Here is a 22031-nt window from a genome sequence, read left to right as displayed (position 1 = left end):
TTCAGTCTCCATTTCCCAAACGCTTTAGCCGAGTGCGCTAACGTTACTCCTCCTAATAAACAGACACACGTTCAGCTCCGTCTCCTCATTATTCACCACCTTCACTGTAATATTTCATCATCAACATTAACACACGAAGGTGATCAGAGGGGCGGTGGAGATCGAGTCTGCAGCGTCTGAGATCTTTAAAACGCAGAGTTAGAAAAGAAAATCATCTCACAGTGAAAGCAGCGTTTTACAGTAGAAATAAATGGAGCTCATTATGCTGGTAGTGAACTATGCTGCTGACACAGCTGCCTAAAAACCATAGAAACGGACCTTAAACAGAAGTGAGGACCCTGTTGGGGTTCATCCTAAAGTTAGGATGCTGTTTTGTGTGATGCTGTTTTGAACTGATATTCTGGAATAGATGCTGTCCTGAATTCAGTCCGGCCTGAAGTCGTCATGGAGACTACGTCAACTGAAATGGGGATGTAATGCTCCCCTCCGACCGCCGGGGGCAGTAAAAGCGCTCCAGCGCTGACGTGTAAGCGGTCAGCGGAGCAGGAAGTGAGTGAGTTGCAAACACAGGCAGAGTGACAGCAGAGCGGGAAGTGAATATTAATATTAATAATTTAATAACAGCTTTATTAATCCGCCTCTGAGGCAGCAGGTTTTCCAGCCGTACCTCCTCCGATATGGCCTGTTTAACTCTGCTGCTGCTGCCGCTTCTCCTGACTTTAAACGAGGCGAGAATACATCGACTGTCCCTCAGCGTAAGTGCACACAACATTAATAACAGCCGTAACAGTCATAACAATGTAATAACATGAGCGAAGTGTGATTTATTTACATCTGGAGATGCTTTAATTCTCCCCCTGCTGCTTTTCTCCGTGTCTGAGCTTCGTTTCTGTACTGAAGTGGCTCCAAACGTCACTTATTTCGAGCCAAACTTCGTGTTTTTCCACGTTTTTCACACCTCAAACGTTTCTACAGGCCATCAACGAACAAGCGCTCTATTCTTAAGGCTTTAAAACTCCTCCTGAGCTCAGGCTGATCTTTTTAAGCCGTTGACATCCATATGCGGTGTTAAAGGGGAATTCCACCAATATTTTAAAGTTTCTGACTAGTTCAGTCCCTGAAGATGTAAACAGAGTTATTCAGAGTGGTTTGGTGTGAAATGGTTCAGATGTCTTCACAGTGGTGGTGATAGGAACCAGGGGTCGCCATGACTACAACACAAATATAGACATTTTATTTACTATCCAGAACCACCAGTGAACCTACACGAGTCTTCTGAGTTTATATGAATGTTGATGATGGAAAATAGTGGAAAATCTGAAATAATAAGTTTTCTTTGGGGCACTATTTTGCCTCACAGCGCCCTGCATGTATCCCTCCACCATGAATGGAGTTTAAGTTCTCTAAACTATCCTAAAACAGTGTCTCAGTCATCAGGCAGTGAATTCATAACCATTTCATGTAGGAACTTTCTGTGAGGGAGCTTTTAGAGGTGGACGTCTGGTTCCTATCACCACCACTGTGAACAATTCTGACTCTAGAACAGAGCGTTTCACACCAAACCACTCTGAGCCGCTCTGTTTACATCTTAACCATTAAATTGTGTTGAGGTCCTCTTTAAACTGCCTGTTTACTGTGCCCGTAAGACTATGTCTGTGTAAATGAGCTCTGTTCTGATTGGCTGTGCCTAATTCACAGAGCAGTCCGGGCTGAAACACTCCTTATAACTTTGTGTCAGTGGGTGGGGCTAAACTCCTTTAGCCTGAGTAAGTGGATGTGTAAAATATGTTGGTTTTCGTGACATCATAGAAATAGTGGATTCAAAACAGGCATCTTAGTTTGCATATATGAACTGTGTGGACTGGAGAGTGCAGAGAAATTCAGTTTTCAGTGAAGTTTAATATAGTTTGGTCCAAGGCTGAGCTTGTCTGAAGACATTTTTCAAGCTGATCAGACTATATGGCTAAAAAAGTGGAGAGTTTGGGGTTTAAATAACTTATTTCAGTGTGTTATGTTCACAATTAACTACTGATTTTTTTGTGCTAAAACAGAAAATCTAAATTTTATTCTGTATATCAGTGTATAATTAAACAAATCAAACGGGTGCTGTTAGATGTTTGTCTGAGGTATAACTGTACAAAATGACATCACTGTAGACCAATCAGAACAGGTTCTGAGTATTCATGCTATATTTAGTTGTTGGGAATGAATGGGTGAAACTTGGCTCGCTGCTTTGTTGTGAATGTCCACAACGCTGGAGGGATTTCTTCACTGAGCTGGATGAAATGAGGTTAAATTTAAAATGAAGATGTTCCAGGTCTCTTATCTTGCTGGGCAGGATTGATTTTTTCAGTTTATGTTATGTGAGTCACGCTTCCTGCTTTGTGAAATTTCCCTCTGAAAATGGCGAAAATGAACACCAGGTTGCAGCATGTTCCACAGCTCTGTGTCTGGTCATGAACCTTTGGTTAAAAAACCACAACAACAAATTTAGAAAGTCACCAATCCGTTGAACAGTCTATTTCTGACGTGATGTAGTAGCTGGATGTACAAAAAATATCCAGAAACCGCTTATAATTAATGAATTCAGTTATGTTTAAGGGAAATTCCACTGTTTTCTCAAAAATTCTGCGTAACTCAGTGTGTGAGATGTAAACAGAGTCATTCAGAGTGGTTTGGTGTGAAATGGTTCAGATGTCTTTACAGTGGTGGTGATAGGAACCAGGGGTCGCCATGACTACAACACAAATATAGACATTTTATTTACTATCCAGAACCACCAGTGAACCTACACGAGTCTTCTGAGTTTATATGGAATGTTGATGATGGAAAATAGTGGAAAATCTGAAATATTAAGTTTTCTTTGAGGACTATTTTCCCTCACAGAGCCCTGCATGTATCCCTCCACCATGAATGGGTTTTATACCAAATCTTCTCAGGCACAAACTTGTTCACAGTGGTGGTGACAGGAACCAGACGTCCACCTCTAAAAGCTCCCTCACAGAAAGTTCCTACATGAAATGGTTATGAATTCACTGCCTGATGACTGAGACACTATTTTATGATAGGTTTGTGAAGATTTTATTCCTAAAACGTTGTTTAAAAACCATAAAGGGTGAAGAGGTACATGCAGGGTGTTGTGAGGCAAAGAAAAGTTGTCAGTACTGATTCCTGAAAGCTACTTTTTTCGATGCCTTCTTTTTAACCCTTTTGTTGCCGTATGAAGGCTAAAGCAGAGAGCTAATAGCAGGTTTTACAGTGATCTGGCTGTGTGTTTGTGCTGTATTTCTGGGTTGTGGGATGTTAGAGCTGGTTTCTCTCACTCTGGCTAGTGAGAGAAACAGTAGCGAGTGGATTTTGGGTGATTTTGGAGCTGGTTTGCTGGCTGATGGATGGTCACAGGTGGATGAAATTACTCTGGGTGGTGAGGCCAGATCTGAGTGATCTGATGTGTAAATGTGTAAATCATGTCACTGTTTTAAACCTTTGTTGGAATATGAAGGCCAAAAAACAGAGCAATAATATCAGGATTTTGGGTGATTTTCCGAATTACTCATTGATGCTGACGTCACAGCTCAATGACACTCTGGCTAGTTTGGGCCGGTTCTGCTGAATGGTCTGATATGTGTATCATGTCTGTAGCTTAAACTGTTCTGAAGATATGAAGACTAGAAGTTACCTACACTTTTTCAGGTTCAGGTACAAATCGAAAGTGATGGAGCTCTATCCAGTACCTTTGGGATGAGTTGGAGTGATCCAGAACTAACCATCCAGCATCAGTACCTGACCTCACTAACGCTCAATCAGATCCTCACAGCAATGTTCCAACATCTAGAGTAAAGCCTTCCCAGAAGAGTAGAGGCTGTTACTGCAGCACAGACTCACTATTAACACCTTCATTTCAGAAGAAACACTGGTGTCTGCAAAATTTTGGACATGTTCTTCTAGAAGCCTGTAGTTGTTTGTGTTGTGTTGATTTGTGGTCTAGACGGGAGGGTCAGTGCTACTTTGACCTTTTCGTGGATCCACTTGGTTGATTTATCCACTAATGTGAAGACTGCTTGCATAAAGACCATCACAGTCTTCTGTGTTGAAGCTGATACTATTCTCTGTCTCCAAACATTCACTTTTACTGTCATTTTCTTTCTCTTTCTCAGAATGAAACCCGTTCCGTTGTTCACCTGAACACGTTCGGTTACTTCGCCAATGGAACTCTGGAGGTCAACCTGACGTCCCTCTATCTTCCCCAAATCAGCAAGACCAACTTTACTACCAATCCTGTGAGTTGTAACCTTGACTCTATACGTGATTATGTGCAACATGATGTTGCTGAATGTCTTCAGAGGAAAGTCTTTATTTCAGACTTTTGCAACCTGTATGTGTGTGTACTGTCTAAGTTAATACTGTGGTTGTGTGTTCTGTGCAGGTGGGCTTCAGTCTGGCTCGGTCTCATGTGAATGGAGTTCTTTCTTACACAGTAAGTAAAAGCGGGTGATTTTAATTTGCTTCTGCAGCACTGTCCAAGTGTGTAATCTCCTTAAAGCGATAATTTGACCTCAGATCTAATTAACTAATTTTCCTTGCTTACCTCAAATGTAGTGGATCAGTCAAGATGTGTTTGGTGTCTAAAGTTTGCTTCGTTAATTTTAGTGTTGGAGCTACAAGGCAAATGTAGCTAACAAGTAGTGAAAGCTAATGTACACCAATTAACATGGTGCTAACTGCAAAAGCAGGAATCACATCCGAAGCTAACGTAGCTGAGAAGCTCACTTGTGGAGTTTTATTTCTGAAGTATTTTGTACAGGCTGGTTGAGCTGTAGCTGAATGTCCTCTAAAGCCAGACAGACACTGTGTGATTTTAGAAATCTTGTTCTTTGGTGACTCAAACTGTAAGTTTGAATAGTCCATTGTGTTCGGACAGACCTACGATTTATATACTCGCACTGTGCGAAAACACTTAGTCCATGTTACGTGAAACACAGCTTCTACAGACGGATCTGTCTATGGGCAGTTTCCAATAAAGCTGTTTCATTCAAAACACGCTGCGCACCGAGTACTGAGCAAACACACTGAGAAACTGAGCTACAGCAGCTCGGCTAACCAAACTGCACTGAGACATACACAGTAGGACAGTATAGTCTCTCTACAGCCTGTTTTACAAAGACTGTTTGAGAAATAAGTGTTTATAACTCACTATTCTGTTCAGTTAAACAGAGTAAAATCACGTATAAGGAAATGTCAACTTTTTCACCTCCGTTTTGTTAGCCTACTTGTCTCCACCCTTGTTCGGCAAGTGGTTATGATTGTGTTTGTATGTGTTTAAAAACTGACTGAAATCTCACAGTGTGCTCCTGGCAGGAATTTGCCAAAGCAGAACGTTTAAAGTGATCAACGAATTTGCGTCCAGCTGCCGCTGCTGCATTCTAATGCTTCTCTGCAGAGCCTCCTTCACTGCCAGCTTGAGTCAACTGTTCTGTAGCGCAGCAGTGTAGACTCAGCTTACGTCACTTGGTATCAACTAGTATCGGATGTTGGTATCAGTGAATTTTTATGATTCTGAGTAAATGAGCACAGTGTCAGCCCCATACCCAATACCAGTATCGGTATTGATGCATCCCTGTGATATACCATATAATTAGTAGTATCATTAGTTGTGGTAATATTATGTCAAATTGTAAAAGTCCTTCAAAGTTAATGGAAGATGCAAGTTTTAATTTAATAATTATAAATTAATACAGCAGATCTTATTACAGTGTTTGTTTTTGTTTCACAGGCCGAGGACCCTGAGAAGTGCTCTCTGTTAAAAACCAAAAGTGATGATACACTCATTCTCTTCATCATTGACCCACTAACACTCAGGTAGGATGAGTGCAGTACAGTTGGGTGTGTTTGTCTGTTTCAGATTAAATGTCCATTCTGCTCACTCCAGCGACCTGAACTGACACAGGCTTTAAACTGTTTCGATTGTGTGTTTTCAGTGTCCAGGTAAAGTCCTTTCATGAGGAGGACATCATCTTAACGGCTGACCAGAAAAAAGAAGTGAAGGGTGAGTTTCACATCCAGATTCACCTCCAGTTTTCCTCAGTTCGCTGTCACAACATCCATACTCACTCTAAACCCCCTATTTACATTCAGTTCACTTTCACAAAAGATCCAGATTCACTCTAAAGCCCCTCTTTACACCTAGTTCACTTTCACAACAGATTCAGATCTTAAACCCATGTTTACCCACACTTCACTGTCACAGCAACTGCAGGTTCAGTCTAAAGCCCGTTTACATTCAGTTCATTTTCACACCTGATCAGGATTCACTCTAAACCCCATTTACTTTCGAAAACATTCACTTTCAAAACTGGTCCTTGTTTGCTTAAACCCCATTTACACTCATCCCACCTTCACAACAGATCCAGATTCACTGTCCACGTTTATGCTCAGCTCACTTTTAACAACAGATCTAGATTTGCTCTAAACCCACATCTACATTTAGTTCACTTTCGCTTCAGATCCATGTTCACTCTGAACACCCATTTATACTGAGTCCTCTAAGTGTTCACTGTTTACACTTAGTCCACTTTCACAACAGATCCAGATTCACTCTCACCCCCCCATTTACACTTGGTACCTTTGAACCTAGCCAACTGTGTCTGAACACATTGGAATTAGACCTCCGCATTTAACCCATCTGTGCAGTGAAACACCACATACACACTAGTGAACACACACACACTAGGGGGCAGGGGGCAGCCCTATCCATGGCGCCCGGGGAGCAGTTGGGGGTTAGGTGTCTTGCTCAAGGGCACTTCAGTCACATACTGTTGGTTCAGGGGATCAAACCGGCGACCTTCCGGTCACAAGGCTGGTTCCCTAACCTCCAGCCCACGACTGGTACACTTTCACAACACTATTTAATTTGAACATGTGACTTTTATGCTTTATATCATGCTTCATGCTTAATTGCACCTAATAGTGTTCAGTGAATGTAGTAAGATCACACAAGAATTTTTTTCAGAAACCCGGAAGAAAAGAGACAACAAATCAAAATTGGCTTCAGGTAACACAGACACCACGGCTGGTGAGAACAAAGACAGTACAACCAAAGCAGAAGAGAAACCGGTTGAGGACAAAACAGCAAAAAATAAGGACCCTGCTGTGAGCGACCCGAAAGAATCAAAAGATACGAAAAAACAGCAAGATCCGAAGAAACAGAAAGAACAGAAAGAAGAGAAGAAAGAGGAGCTCAAGGAGAGCATAGTTACTGAGTCTCTTACTAAAAAGGTGTGTGCGAGAGTCAATTTGCATTCGTGTGTTTGTGATTTTTTTATCACTTATTGGTGGTTTTAATTTTTCTATCCTGGGTCCCGATCAGGGGAAGAACATAAACGGAATGAAGTTGACCCTCCTCAAGTTCAAGGACTCCTACAACTTCACAGTGAGTCTTTCATCACAACTCAGACTGATTAAAACCATACCAGAAAAATTGAAACCTCACCCCCTCCGCAATAATACTTTCCACATTACTGAAGATGTTTGTAGCCGTTGTAGTTGACCTGCAGGCTCTAAATGACACGTCTGAACTGTAATTTTAAAGCGCTAATCCACTGCAGGCCACACATTACAGTGATTTTCCCCGCTGTTCAGACTGAATTATTGCTTTTATAAATCAGACACTAAATGCAATATAAATAAATACACCAATGTTCAACAAATAATTTATCACAAACTTTAATGATTTTAAAAAGCAGTGTGTCCAAGCAACATAACGGTCAACAGTGACTCCATTTTTAATATAGAATTGAATTGAGGTGTCCAGGCATGTGTGTGTATATCAAATATAATAGGTCCATTTGTCCATAATGTAGGTGTGATGGAGTGTAAATTGTTTTACAGTTTTCTCTATCTATCTCTCTCTCTCTCTCTCTCTTTGTCTCTCTCTCTCTCTCTCTCTCTCAGTTTCATATCACTATGGGAGCTGAAGATCAGGGCCTGTACACTCTGAACTTCCATAACTGCTACAGTATGATGCCGGGCACTTTCAGCCCATACTCACTCAGCGTAAGCACAACATCCTCATATATAAACATCTTCACATGTAAACAACAAAAAAGTTTGGAATCATTTTTCAGATCATTGTGGCATTTTATTTAATAATAATTAATATGTATATTATTACTAATTAATATCAATTATTACTAATTAATATCAACTAATTAATATATCATTACTAATTAATATGTATATTATTTATAATTTTGTGACTTTATTGTGGATGTTAATTTTGTTAGAACTAACTTTTGCATTTTCTGGATTCATCTCACATTTCTTCTATTTTTTAAAGCTTCTAATTATCTGAAATCTTGGAAGCTGTAGAATCGCAGCATCAAATAATCACTTTATATCGTTTTTATCTGCAGTAAACTTTTTCACATTGAAAGGAGATTGAATAATGTTGTGTGATTGACAGTTATGTGTGATGGTGATGATAGTGATGATGATGATGATGAAGACGATGGCGGTGTGTTGTGCAGGTCCACATTACAGAGAAGAATCCGGCTGGTTTCCTCTCGGCTGCTGAGATTCCTCTGCCGCGTCTCTACATCTGCATGGCGGCGATGTTTCTGACCGCTGCCATAGTGTGGACATACACTCTCCTCAAACACCGGTACGTACACACACACACACACACACACACACACACATCCTTCACTTCTGTACAGTCCTATGCAAAAGTTTGGGTGCACCTGGTCAAATTCCACATTGTTGATTTTCTGACTGTAAATAAGTTACACATCCTCTACAGAGACACACCTCTGCACATTTTACTGCACAGTTAAAACATAAAATTGTTGTTTCATTGAATTGTATGAAGAACAGAGCTGAATAAACCTCATGTACACAGTGTGAACCTCCTGAAGGTGCTGCGCTGTGTTTGGCTGAACTGTGTGTGTTTTTGTTTTGTAGGTACAGCGTGTTTAAAATCCACTGGCTGATGGCGTCTCTGGCCTACACTAAAGCTGTGTCTCTGGTGTTCCACAGTGTGAGTGTTACATAACATACCACGAGCACCAGAGCCGTCGAGCCATTCAGACTAAACACAGTTCATCACATTCGTTTGTGTAGTTAATCGTGATTTATTGCATTTGACTTACGCCTAGATGTTGTTAGTTAGTTATTACTTTATTGGTGCTACAGGGAAATTTGTCATTTTGCTGCCTAACTGTTCCCAGTATGGGAGCAACACAGTGTCACCAGCTTTTACATAAATACACCCCCCCTCACCTAAAAAAAAATAAAAAGGGGTACAACATTGACATAATATCAGTGTCGGTTATGCACATATATTAAAAAAGGAAAGTGGGGGAAAGAAAACAATGTATTTTGTGTCAGTACATCTGTTAGTGTGTCACTTATGACTGCATGACTGCTTTTCTATTACATTATAACCCCATTCAGTTGCATTATACACTGTAACTCAGATGTAGATACTCATGTGAATATGTTTAATCCTCTTGTTGAATCTTTGCTCTTCTTGTGATTCTACAGTTGTGTCTACTATTACTACTACAAGTATATTTAAAAAACAAAACAGTAAAATAAATAGATAAAAACAATTCAAATTACAAACTTAAGCAAAACTACTGAATACAGAAATGAAGCAGATACTCCTTATAAGCTAAAACAAGGAGGACTTCTGACTGTCCCATAAAATTAGGTCACTACTTGTCATGTTAACTTATTAAACCTTATATCTTAAAGGCACAGTAACAAAAATAGCCTGTTTAACTGAAAGGGACAGTGAAAGGTTTGAAAATGATCATGTTAAAAATGAATTATGACTGTTTTTGGTGAAAAAAATGGCACAAGGAAAAATTAGATACAAGAAGAATGTAGTAAATTATGTATGTAAATTATAAATGTAGTTAGTCACTGCATTCCTGAAATGCTGTCCCTTAATTTTAGATCAACTATCACTTCATCAACACGGAGGGACATCCTATTGAAGGCTGGGCGGTGATGTACTACATCACTCACCTGTAAGTGTGTTTGTTTATTTTCCAAACAAAACAGTCTTTAAGTACGAGTTATTAATTTTCAGCTCAACAGCTAAATCTACTCTCAGCTGTGTTCAGTGAGTCACTCTTTCCCTTTATTCCAGCTTCCATTCTTTTCAGGAGACTCACTTTCAGCTCCTCAAAGAATCTGCAGACACACCTCCAAAGTTCAGTCTTAGAAGCTGGTTGATCATTTTCTGAAGTAATCAAACACATTCAGTGGTGTTGAGGTCTGGACTCTGGAGTGGTCAGTCCATCGTTCAGCTTCTTTGTTTGATGTGTCCGTCTCCTTTTCTCAGTAAGAGCTTTTTGACGGCTACACATCCTTTCAGACCCATAGCGCTGAGTCGTCTTCTCACAGTGGAAGGATGGACAGAAACACCTGTGGATGTTTTCAGATCTGAAGCAGCTTGATTTTCTCCTCTCTCTCAGAGATGAAAGCTTTAAGTGCTGTTTATCTGATGGGGGCAGTTTTGGGGTCGACCAGCTGTTCCAGGTGGTTGTTAGGAGCCACATTTTCTCTGTAGCTTTAAATCAGTTTTTGAGCTCCAGTTTTGGAAACTCCGTTTTTTGTTTTTTTGTTTTTTTGGGTTTTTTTTTAAACTTTGACTTTCTCCTTTATTATGCAGGTGGATTATCTGATATCTAATCACCTCAGAAAGACCTCCTGAAAAATGAGAACTTGTACTAAGTGGCAGTTTTGAGTGGAACTTGTTGATGTGTAGTCTCTGACTGTTGCACCGCACTGTGTATGTTGTGTCTACCAGGCTCTTGTAAAACCTCCTGTTTCAAAAACCAATATGTCACAATTCAGAAAAAGAAACCTCATTTGTCTGACCGTTTCACGGCTTCTTTACTCTCCTCTATTTCAAGGCATCCACAGTTTGTATTAAAGAAAGAAAAATGAGTTGCAGTGATTTTGCCACATAAATAAAGGTTTGTGGAGTTTTAAAAGCTGCTAATATTTCTGTGTTTGTTTCTCTGGACAGACTGAAGGGGGCGCTGCTGTTCATCACTCTGGCTCTGATAGGAACAGGCTTTGCCTTTGTGAAATACATCCTGTCTGATAAGGAGAAGAAGATCTTCATGATCGTCATCCCTCTACAGGTACGGGTTCTCCACTTAATCCATGAACTCAACTGATTGATTTATTGAGTAATTGATTGATTGTAGATTACTGTGTTTAATTTTCAGGTTGTAGCTAATGTGGAATATATCAACATTGAGGAGACAGATTAAATATTGATTGAGGGACTGATTAAAAGACTGATTAGTGTGTTTAATTTTTCATGTTCTAGCTCATGTGTCATCATTAAGGAGGCAGATTAAGGATTGATTGACTGACTGTCACTAAGTGGTTTTTTTTATTATTTAGGTTCTAGCTAACGTGGCGTATATCATCATTGAGGAGGTTTAGGCTGTGTTCAGACTACCAGCCCAAATCCAGATTGTATCCAGATCGGTTTTTGATAGTCTGAACAGCAAAAAACCCACATCAAATCTGATTTTTGCAAATCATGCATCTCAGTCTGGACGCTCTGGACATTCAAATCAGATTTCAAAGTGTCTTTTGCGTCACTCGCAACGACGATGTCAAATCCAGAGTGAGGAAGTGCTGGGATTCAAGAAGAGCTCCAAAGATTCATGATTATGAAGAGAATTCTGAAGAGTTTGGAGGGCGAGATGATGCTCCTCCATCTCTCCTGCATCCACGTTTGAAATCCACGTAGCTACGTAGTTACTGATGCCTACGTCGTTACCACGGCAACCCATGCAGATAGCCTGGTGATGTCTGGACACACAAATCTGATCTGAACACTCTCGGATAACAGAGCGGACAGGCGACTCGAAAGATCTGATTTGAGAAACAAATCTGATTTGTCTGCAGTCTGAACAGAGCCTAATTAAAGCACTGATTTATTAACTGATTGATGGACTGATTGATGTTTTTTTTTCAGGTTCTAGCTAACATGATGCTATTATCTTGAGAAAACTGATGACTGATTGATTGATTTATTAGTGTGTTTTATTTTTTTTTTAAGTTCTAGCTAATGGGGGTATATCATGATGGAGAAGTGGTATGATTGGTTGATGGACTTATCAGCATGTTTTATTTTTCAGGTTCTAGCTAACGTGGCGTATATCATCATTGAGGAGACGGAGGAGGCCTCCAGTGAGTACGCTCTGTGGAGGGAGATCCTCTTCCTGGTGGATCTGATCTGCTGTGGAGCGATCCTCTTCCCCGTCGTCTGGTGAGTTTGGCTCTGGGCTTCAACAAAACACCAAACTCAGGAAATATTAATGTGTTTTTTGCACAACAGTAAAATTGTTCAGTCGAATCAGTTCAAATGCACATAAAGTATAAATGACTTCGGTTCTTTTCTTTTTCCTTTAGATTTCATGATTGTTCTGAGTGTTACTGTTCGCATCAGCACAACAAAGGAAAAATATCTTTTCAGCTTAAAACTGAGTTTCATCAAGATTGGTTTTATAAAACGATAAAAGGCTGTTTTGTTGTGATTTTTAATGTACAGTTGTGTGCAAAAGTTTGGGTGCGCCCAGTCAAATTCCATGTTTTGTTGATTTTTAAAATATACATAAGTTACACATCCTCTACAGAGAACACACTTCTGTTTTCGTTTTTATGCAGAATTACTGTTTATTCGCTGAATTTAACATATGGGGGGAAAATGTGATATAATCAGGTGAGTAAATAAATGGAAATTGTGGCTGAAAATGCCATATTTAAGTGCGTTCTTTGTAGAGGATGTGTTCACTTACTCACACTTAGAAAATCACCAAGACGTCGTTTGACCAGGGATGTTCAAACTTGCGTACAACTATGACGATACTGTCTAATAGTGAAATAATGTGATCTAAATTTCAGGTCACCTTTATCAATGTAAACAGTATTTTGTTTATGTTTATTGCAGGTCCATTCGACACCTGCAGGAGGCGTCCACCACAGACGGAAAAGGTGTGTGTGCACTGGTCTTAGTCTTAAATTACTGATGGGATGTTGGACCAAGATGAGGCTGAAATACATAGTTTCAATGTTTATTTTATAAGATTTCCCAAAAATTAAGGTTAAGAAAAGATTAATATGTACTGATAAGCTATTTCACTAAATCTTATTTCATCACAAAAACCTATAAGAAATTATTACTATAATTGTAAATATAAAAGTTTATTATGTAATTATATAATATGTTTGGCTGCTGTGTGTGTATGCATGTTGCAGCTGCGATGAATCTGGAGAAGCTGAAGCTGTTTAGGCATTACTATGTGATGGTGAGTTAAAACAAATATTTCTGTTGGTCCATTCGTCATGAAATGTGATTATAATGTAAAGAACAGCAGGTATTTTCCAATTATATCATAACATGAAAAACGATAAAAATGTATATATTTTTTTCTGTCAGCAACTATCAGCTATGTATTTTAAACAGACCGTTCCAACACTGTCATTTTCTTTTTGCCCAAATACTCCTTCAAAACGTGTCTGAGTTTCAGATTGTTATGCTTCTGCAGGTTTACATGTAAACTGTCTTCGTACTCTTCACGAGTTCATGATCCATCAGTTCTTTCACCTACATCTGTAACGCCATTACAGCTTTAATCATCTGCCAAAAGCTTAAATGGAAAAGCAAAATGGAAAATTTCAGGGAAAGCATATTGACTTCTAATATTTCTCTTCCTTCGTTCTTTTTTTTCTCTCTTTTTGTCTGAGTGCAGATCGTGTGTTATATCTACTTTACGAGGATCATTGCCATCCTGCTGAAGGTCACTGTACCCTTCCAGTGGCAGTGGTCCCAAGAGGTGAGACAATCAGACCACTTTAATACTGTCATTTTCATTGATGTTATCATACATCCAAATGATAGAAATCAAATTATAACTAAATTCTGGGGCTGATTTGGAAAAAAATTCTGATTATATCGGTCAGTGAACTATAAATGTTTGCATGGTTACTCCACATCTGTTTCTATGGTTGCCTTACACCCAGTTCCATGGTTACATTGCTCTCATTTCTATGGTTACATTGCTACCATTTCCATGGTTACGTTACTCTCAGTTCCATGGTTACATTACTCTCGTTTCCATTGTTACATTACACTCATTTCCATGGTAACATCTCATCAATTTCCATGGTTACATTGCTCTCATTTGCTTGGTTACATTACTCTCATGTACATGGTTACATTGCACCTGTTTCCATGGTTACATTGCTACCATTTCCATGGTAACGTTACTCTCATTGCCATGGTAGCATCTCACCAATTTTCATGGTAACATTGCTCTCATTTCCATGGTTACATTGCTCTCATTTCCATGGTTACATTACTCTTATTTCCATGGTTCCATTACTCTCGTTTCCATGGTTACATTGCACCTATTTCCATGGTAATATTGCTCCCATTTCCATGGGAAACCAGACATGTGCCCTTGAACGTCATTATATCCCAGGCACATCATAGATCATTATCCTCCCCCTTTCTCTCTCTCCTCTTTCTCTCTTTCACCCACCCTCTCTCTCTCTCTCTCTCTCTCTAGTTTCTGATTGAGGTGTCCACTCTGGTGTTTTTTGTATTGACGGGCTTTAAGTTCCGGCCGGCCTCCAACAACCCGTACCTGCAGCTCCCTCAGGACGAGGAGGACCTGGAGATGGACGAAGTGTAAGAGACACTCTGCATGTTTAATAGATGTTTACTTTAGGCTGGACAATAAAACAATAACTATAAACTGTATATGAGGCATTTTGAATTAACTGTACCTATACAGGCTATAAACTTTGCTGCTTTAATACACTAGAGGTGTTTTCCCTCTGCATCAAAAACAAGAACCGACCCAAACGAGAAGTCAAGTTAGTTTGTTTATGTAGCACAACAGGTGTTGTCACAAAGCAGCTTTAGAGAAGAATCTGGGTCCGAGCCCCCATGATAGTTCTTAGCTAACTCAGCTCTTGCTGTGCTGATATAAAATAATACAGTGTGTTTTTTTACACGTGTACACAATGTCGACATTTACACAGAATCAAAGCGTAAAAAATATCAGTCAACACATCAGCGTACATCATTCTAATGTACATTCTGGTGCTTTGCTGGTGAAGTTGTAGTGCTAGTTGTCACCCAGAAGAGTAAATAATTCACTAAATTGTTGTTAGCTTCAGCTGCAAGTGTTACCAAAGACAGATGAGAACATCATCAAGTACCATTTGGTTCTGTAGGTACTGATCTTGAACAGGTACCAAAAACCATAAAACTGGAACCGATCAGCAATGAAAAAAGCACAGTTCGAGTTTTCTAGCTCTGAAATTTCTACTCTACTACTCTAGAAAAAGTCTAGCCGTTCACTCACTACAGTACAAACCAGTGTGACAGCTAGTTAACTGAGAACAACGTCTCAGAACAAGAGGAGCTCAGCTTAAATGTGATATTCTCTCTATTCTCTCTCTCTCTCTCTCTCTCTCTCTCTCTCTCTTCTCTGTCTCTCTCTCTCTCTCTCTCTCCTCTGTCTCTCTCTCTCTCTCTCTCTATTCTCTGTCTCTCTCTCTCTTCTCTGTCTCTCTCTCTCTCTCTATCTCTATTCTCTGTCTCTCTCTCTCTCTTCTCTGTCTCTCTCTATTCTCTCTGTCTCTCTCTCTCTCTCTCTATTCTCTCTCTATTCTCTGTCTGTCTGTCTCTCTCTCTCTCTCTCTCTCTCTCTCTCTCTAGTGTAACAGAGTCCGGGGCGTTGGAGGGAATCTCGAAGGTGAAGAAGACGTCGAACGGCCGAGAGAGACAGAGAGACCCCGCCTTGTGACTGTGACATCATAATGGGGGGCAGAGCCTGGACTGTTTAACTCCGCCCCAGTCTTCCCGCCATTCCGCCTACGGTAGACCGTGGCCTGAGCTATGCAAGACGAAAGAAAGCAAAAACGGATGTTTCGGAACGAGTTGCTGAGCTGTGTGTGAGTGTGTGTTTCAGTGTGTGTGTGTGTGTGTGTGTGTGTGTGTGTGTTTCAGTGTGTGTGTGTGTGTGTGTGTGTTATGGACTGTTTCTGTGTAAAGATTCTAAAAAACGCCCTCCACATTCTCTCCCTTATAAACGAGGACCTGAAGGACGCTTTGGTTTGATGTCCTTCTACTCCATTTTTCTACAGGATCAGCCTTACCACTGTGCACTCACTCCCTTCTTTCATTCTGTCTTCCTCTCTTTCTCTGAGGGCTGTGGAAATCCAAAGATTTACAATCATTTACAGAAAAAACAACTTTATTCATTCTAAACTTTTGTTTTTAAGTCTATTTTTTTTCTTCTCTCTTCATTATTTAATGGGTTCTGCAGAGTGTTGGGCGAAGGTTGATATTCTTTTATTTTGTGCTGTTTCTGTTGTGGTTTGACGCTTGATGAGGCTTCATATGATCAGAAATGATCTTCCATTAGGCGTACATGTATAAAGCTTTTTCCTCCTTTTTTTTATATACTTGTTTTCTCAAAACTACACAAAACCAGCCTTGGATTGGGCCCAGTTTCAGTCTGATTTGGTTTCGCGCTTCACACAGTCAAAAATATGGTTGGCATGATTGAAGCCAGTTAATCCCGCCTCTTCACATCTCTACGCTCATTTAATTAGCTTGGAAAAAATGTACTGACTGGGATACGAATGTCTGGTTGGGGCTGCATGACGTATCGATTGTTCTTCATTATCACAATATATTGCAATATCGATATTGAGGAAGGCTGCAATAAACAAATGAGACTTTTTGCAGAACGTCATTTTGTGAGTATTCTGACCAAATCTTAGACATTTCAGATGAGTTTTTCATTTTGTCAGGGATGTTTAAATGTATTGACACGTATTGCAAATTGCCAAAAACTTAGTGAAATCATCTACATGTAGTCGATATTTCTTATTTCTCACGATGAGACTGTTGTAAGGAAATTGTAAGATAATTTTTTTTTTTACCCATATTGTAAATTTTGGTTTCCCCCACTGAGGTCCACTTACGATGTATTATAATTCTTTTTTACCTGAGGTTTTCCAACCTCTTTGTATCCCTTACAATGAAAGTTTTTTTCTGTGCACTTTAAAACTGATATATGTAAGTGAGCTCTGTTCTGATTGGCTGTCCTGTATTGTGCCTCGTTCAAAAAGCAGTCTGGGCTGAAACACTCCATATAACTTCAGTGTGAGTGGGCGGGGCTAAAAGGCGGATATATGCAGATGCTTTGTTTTTTCTTTCATCACAAAGACAGTGAATTCAAAACAGGCTGTTTTTGCAGCTTAGTTTCCACATATGGGCTGTACAGACTGTGAAGCGCTTTGAAACTTTAACTTGTACTTGAAACTTAAACTGTGTTTACATGCACTCAATAATCCGATCATAATCAGATTTCTGCAGTTATCTGAGTATTCAAATGATCATGTAAACAGGTTTTCCTTAGATCGGAGTAAGGCCTAGAAATCCGATAAAGAGAGCTGGATTTTAGCTAAGTAATCAGATTTCTCAGTGCATGTGAACTCTTACTCTGATTTCTTTCAGATTTCTCAGTCTGTGCATGTGTGAAAATAGACTGTGGTACCGGAAATAAGCGAGCAGCGTCGCCACGAGACGCAGCAAAACACTTTAGGCGCAACAATTAAACCAAACACACGCTTGACGTAATGAAGAATTTAAATATTCTTCATCTTCTAGATGATATATGTTCATATTTTCAGGTAAAGTGGTGCAGTGTTAAAAAAAAAGCCACGTCATGAGTTTTACTTCTTCTGTGAGTTTATTGGCTGGTTGTAAAGCAAATATCTGATTACTGTCTGACTCATGTAGACCTGGAGTTTCCCCATTATCTGATTACTCAAGTGCATGTAAACACACTGATCGGATTATTGACATAATGTGATTTTCTGCAGTTATCGGATTATTAAGTGCATGTAAACGCGATCATTGTTTACATGCTACAGACTTTTTTATTCCCCCAAAAAGTGATTAACATTTGTTTTCCTGTGATTTGAGCCCTTAAAAGTTATGTTATCATCTTATTGTATTGGTATGTACATTTTCCTTCTTAAATAAAGAAAAGCCAGTAGAATGATAGTTTCTTCAGATAAAATGACTAAAAACGTCTAGAAGTGAGTCAGTAGTCCTCTGATATTCTTACAACAGTCTCATTTTGACGAGATTTAAGATATTTTGTCTTGCTGTTATGTTTTCACAGTGCAGTTTGTAGCAATATTATTCTATAAGTGATGTAATATCTTATTGTCCATATCTTGCAGCCCTGATATCAGCACTTGTGAAGTGTGGCTTTAGCATAACTACAGCACTCCAGCTAACCTAAGCAAGCTAGTGTGGCTAACGTTGGCGAACACAATGCTAGCAAGGATTTGGGTTTAGTAGAAAAGGTTCTTTAGTCGAGGCAATGTCATGCTTAAGTGGTTCTTTGCATGGTGAAATGTTCTTTAGATTGATTGAGAAGGTGTTGTGTATGGTTCTATGTAGAACCTTTTTGAAAATGGCTCTATATAGCACCACAAAGGGTTCTTCTATTGCTACCAGCTTGACGTCGTAACAATAGCAGAACTCTCATTAGTTCTATGTATAACCGTACACAACACATTCTCCATCAGTCTGAATAACCTTTTCACCATGCAGAGAACCATTTCAGCATGACATTGCCCCTAATAAAGAACCTTTGCAGAACCATCTTTAAGCGTGTTCTCTGTTACCCACAAAACGAGAGGCAACATTAATTTATTTTTGAAACCGTTCACAAAAACATATTTATGCTCAGCTGTTAAAGAGGTCACAGACGGATTTGTGTGACAGCTTTCGTAGAAATACTATGTTTATCTTCTGTTTATAACGTTGTTTATGTTTGTTTATTAACATATACTGTGCTCCTCAGAAAAAAAAAGGTTCTTCATGGGTTCTTCGGTAAAATTCAGTTATGTATAGAACCGTGACAGCTCAAAGAACCATTTGAAGGCATGGTTCTTTGCATGGTTAAATGGTTGTAATCCATGATGGAAAACCTGCTGTATGCTGTATATTCTTTAAAGAAATGGTATAGCATCAAAAGCGTTCTAGTCTTAGAACCTTTTTAGGTACTGCACTCTTTTAAAAGGACGAGGTCATAAAGCATTCTTTGCATGATGCATGTAAATGCTTTACATTATGTGAAGGTTCTTTCAAACTTTTTAAAGGTTCTTCGCACTTGCAAATGTCTTTTTTCAAACATGGTTCTTTAGGGAAACAAAGTGGTTCTTTCATGGTATTGCTCAAAGAATTGTTTTTTTAAAGAGCTCTCTTGCCTAAGAGTGCACACATTCCCAAAAAGGTTTCTTTGGAGAAGAAGAAGAGCCAATTTTGGTTCCTTGAAGAACCTTTCAGTGAGTAGTTCTTTGAAGAACTATTTTTTATAAATGAGATGCGCAGGTGTGAAGAACCTTTTTAAAGTATAAAGGCCTCCTATAGCAGTTCATCATTGCTGAGAACCCTTTAGGAACCGTTTTTTAGGAGAGTAAGAGGATGATTGGGGGTAAACGGCACATGTGGGAAATCCCGTCTAATCACAACAAAGTTCATAAATGTTTAGAAAAGTTCCAGCCGTCAGTCCGTCTGCAGTGACGTCGGGATCCAGTAGATTAACCGAACAGTTTGATTGGTTGTATGAAATGTGTGCAATGAAACGACTCTGGCTTTTCTGAGTGACTGTGACTTTGTCCTGAGCTATTATAGCTTCATAAGGAATAAATTAGACGAAAACCTTAATTTACAGTTTTCCCTCTTTACCCTACATGTGCTCGATCAACAAAGACGTTTGATCTACAGTTTGCCTCTTTAGTATTAGCGCTGGAGCTACGAGGCTAATCTAGTTAAATAGACGGAAATTCTTCAAGAGGCTTCAAGACGGCTGCTACTGTTTAGTTACGCCAACGTACTTTTCTCCATTTTTATAACATTATCATACAGTACCAGAAACCCTGAAATCAAGTCTATTAGAAACACCGAAAAGCTTCAGTGTGATGCTGGGGGATGACCAACATACCAGCATCCAAAACACAACATATATCTGGTTTTGCTGGTGACTAGCCATGCTGTTCTCTGCTGTTTTTGTCTAGCTGGCTAATTAGCGACAGAAGCTTTGTAGCTTTAATGTAAAGCTTTAGAAGCTAACTTCAGACTTCAAACATGTCTTGGCTGATCAACTACATTTGGGTTAAGAGGAGTTACAAATTGATTTTTGTACTGTTTTTTTTTTGTTGTTGTTTGTTTTTTTTTGCCAAACTCTTTCTTAATTTTTAAAAAGAAATATAAACCTGTGTCCTTGCAGACCTGCGGACTGCTGTTTATGGCTCGTACTGTGCCGTTCTTGCGCTTCCGGAGAGAGAGGAGCTAGAAAAGATGGAAATTTGTTTCTAGTGGAGGTTGATCCTGTGGAATTTGCCCTGTAAAGTGCAGCTGCGAAGCTGTAGCCTTTACTCCAGTGTTACAAAGGAAACTGCTTGGACACAAAAAAAAAAAAAATGGATTGAAGATGATAAATTTGAACTTAGCCATGGACTTAGCTCAGGTATCTGGAGCAAAAATCGCATTTTATGTTAAGCAGTTGTTCCTCATCTGTTTAATGGCTTTACTTTGAAGTGAGAATCCCACCCATTTTCTAAATAGTACCTGCATATTTATATGGTTAAGATTCAGAGTGGTTTGACGTGAAGTGCTCGGTTCTAGAGGCAGAATTGTTCACAGTGGTGGTGATAGGAACCAGACGTCCACCTCAAGTTATTACATGAAATGGTTATGAATTCACTGCCTGATGACTGAGGCACTGTTTTATGGTAGTTTTGAGAACTGAATCCATTCATGGTGGAGGGATACATGCAGGGCGCTGTGAGGCAAAATAGTCCCCAAAGTAAACTTATTATTTCAGATTCTCCACTATTTTCCATCATCAACATTCATATAAACTCAGAAGACTTGTGTAGGTTCACTGGTGGTTCTGGATAGTAAATAAAATGTCTATATTTGTGTTGTAGTCATGGCGACCCCTGGTTCCTATCAGCACCACTGTGTAGAAACTTTGGTAAATTGGTGAAATTCTCAAATTTTAAATTTAATGTTGAGTCAGCTCATGTTTCTGATGCAAAGATGCTGTTTACCTTGAGTATTTCTTGAGTGTTCCTGATTGGCTTTGCGTGTGTCTGTGTGCCTGAAGTTATTCTCCATTAACCTGCGTGAGCTTTTCATTTCTTCATAAACCTCGCAGCAGTGCGAAATGATCTCGAGGTTTCACGTTTCCAAATGCTAACTCTTTCTCAGGTTTAATGGAAACTCTAACTAGGTCCGTATTCACCATCCAGATGTCCCACCATGAACCGTGGCTGACCTTGGTACCAAAGCTTGGTGGAGATGGTTAAGGACTTTGAAGGGCAGTGACCTTTGACTCCCGCTCTTCATTTTTTCATTTGTGTTAGCTTGTTTTCTTTGCTGGCTTACCATGATAATGTTTTGTTGCACTGTAAGGACTTTCGAATAAAAAAGTGAAAAAAAGAATATGCTGTATGTTTTTTTTTCCTCTATAGGAGCTCAGTTTTAGAAGAGTTAGCATTGTTGTGCATGATTAGCTAGAATCATAGATATACATACCTAGATGCTGCGTTGTCTGTTGTTCTCTATCTGAGGCTATACGTCTGCGTGTCCGCCATGTTGGAGAGGTCAAGATCCGCTTGTGACCAAACTCACTTGTATTGAGATTAACCATCACTGTTAATAAATAACTACTACATAAAGTTAAGATCCCCTGAATAGACTATTAAATTAAATAATCTTAATATAAAACCAGAGGAAAAACAATCACATCAACAGGTTCTCTGTGCTTCACCAACCACACGGCCATATCTACATGAACATCACACAAACAATACACATCACACAAACATGAGCGTGGATCACTGCGTTCCCTCCGTTATATAATCCTGTCCCACTTTCTGAGTGTGATATT

The 22031-nt window shown here is 39.4% G+C and overlaps 1 protein-coding gene across 1 annotated transcript; it reads left to right on the top strand.

Annotated features, from left to right (window-relative positions):
- The first annotated feature begins 539 nt into the window (after positions 1-539).
- LOC118798180 (protein GPR108) lies at positions 540-19153 on the top strand. Its single transcript, XM_036557546.1, has 18 exons — positions 540-755; positions 4158-4280; positions 4427-4477; positions 5774-5859; positions 5979-6046; positions 7010-7275; positions 7367-7429; positions 7951-8052; positions 8526-8659; positions 8959-9034; positions 9958-10031; positions 11039-11156; positions 12171-12301; positions 12983-13026; positions 13291-13340; positions 13785-13868; positions 14604-14725; positions 15764-19153. Exons 1-18 carry the CDS (start codon positions 678-680, stop codon positions 15849-15851), a joined length of 1758 nt encoding a protein of 585 aa, XP_036413439.1. The 5' UTR covers positions 540-677; the 3' UTR covers positions 15852-19153.
- The last annotated feature ends 2878 nt before the right edge of the window (positions 19154-22031 follow it).

Source organism: Colossoma macropomum, unplaced genomic scaffold, assembly GCF_904425465.1.
Source record: "Colossoma macropomum unplaced genomic scaffold, Colossoma_macropomum, whole genome shotgun sequence".
In the NCBI taxonomy this organism is placed as follows: domain Eukaryota; kingdom Metazoa; phylum Chordata; class Actinopteri; order Characiformes; family Serrasalmidae; genus Colossoma; species Colossoma macropomum.
The sequence above is the reverse complement of the archived record's forward strand: the minus strand, read 5'-3'. Positions and strand labels throughout refer to the sequence as shown.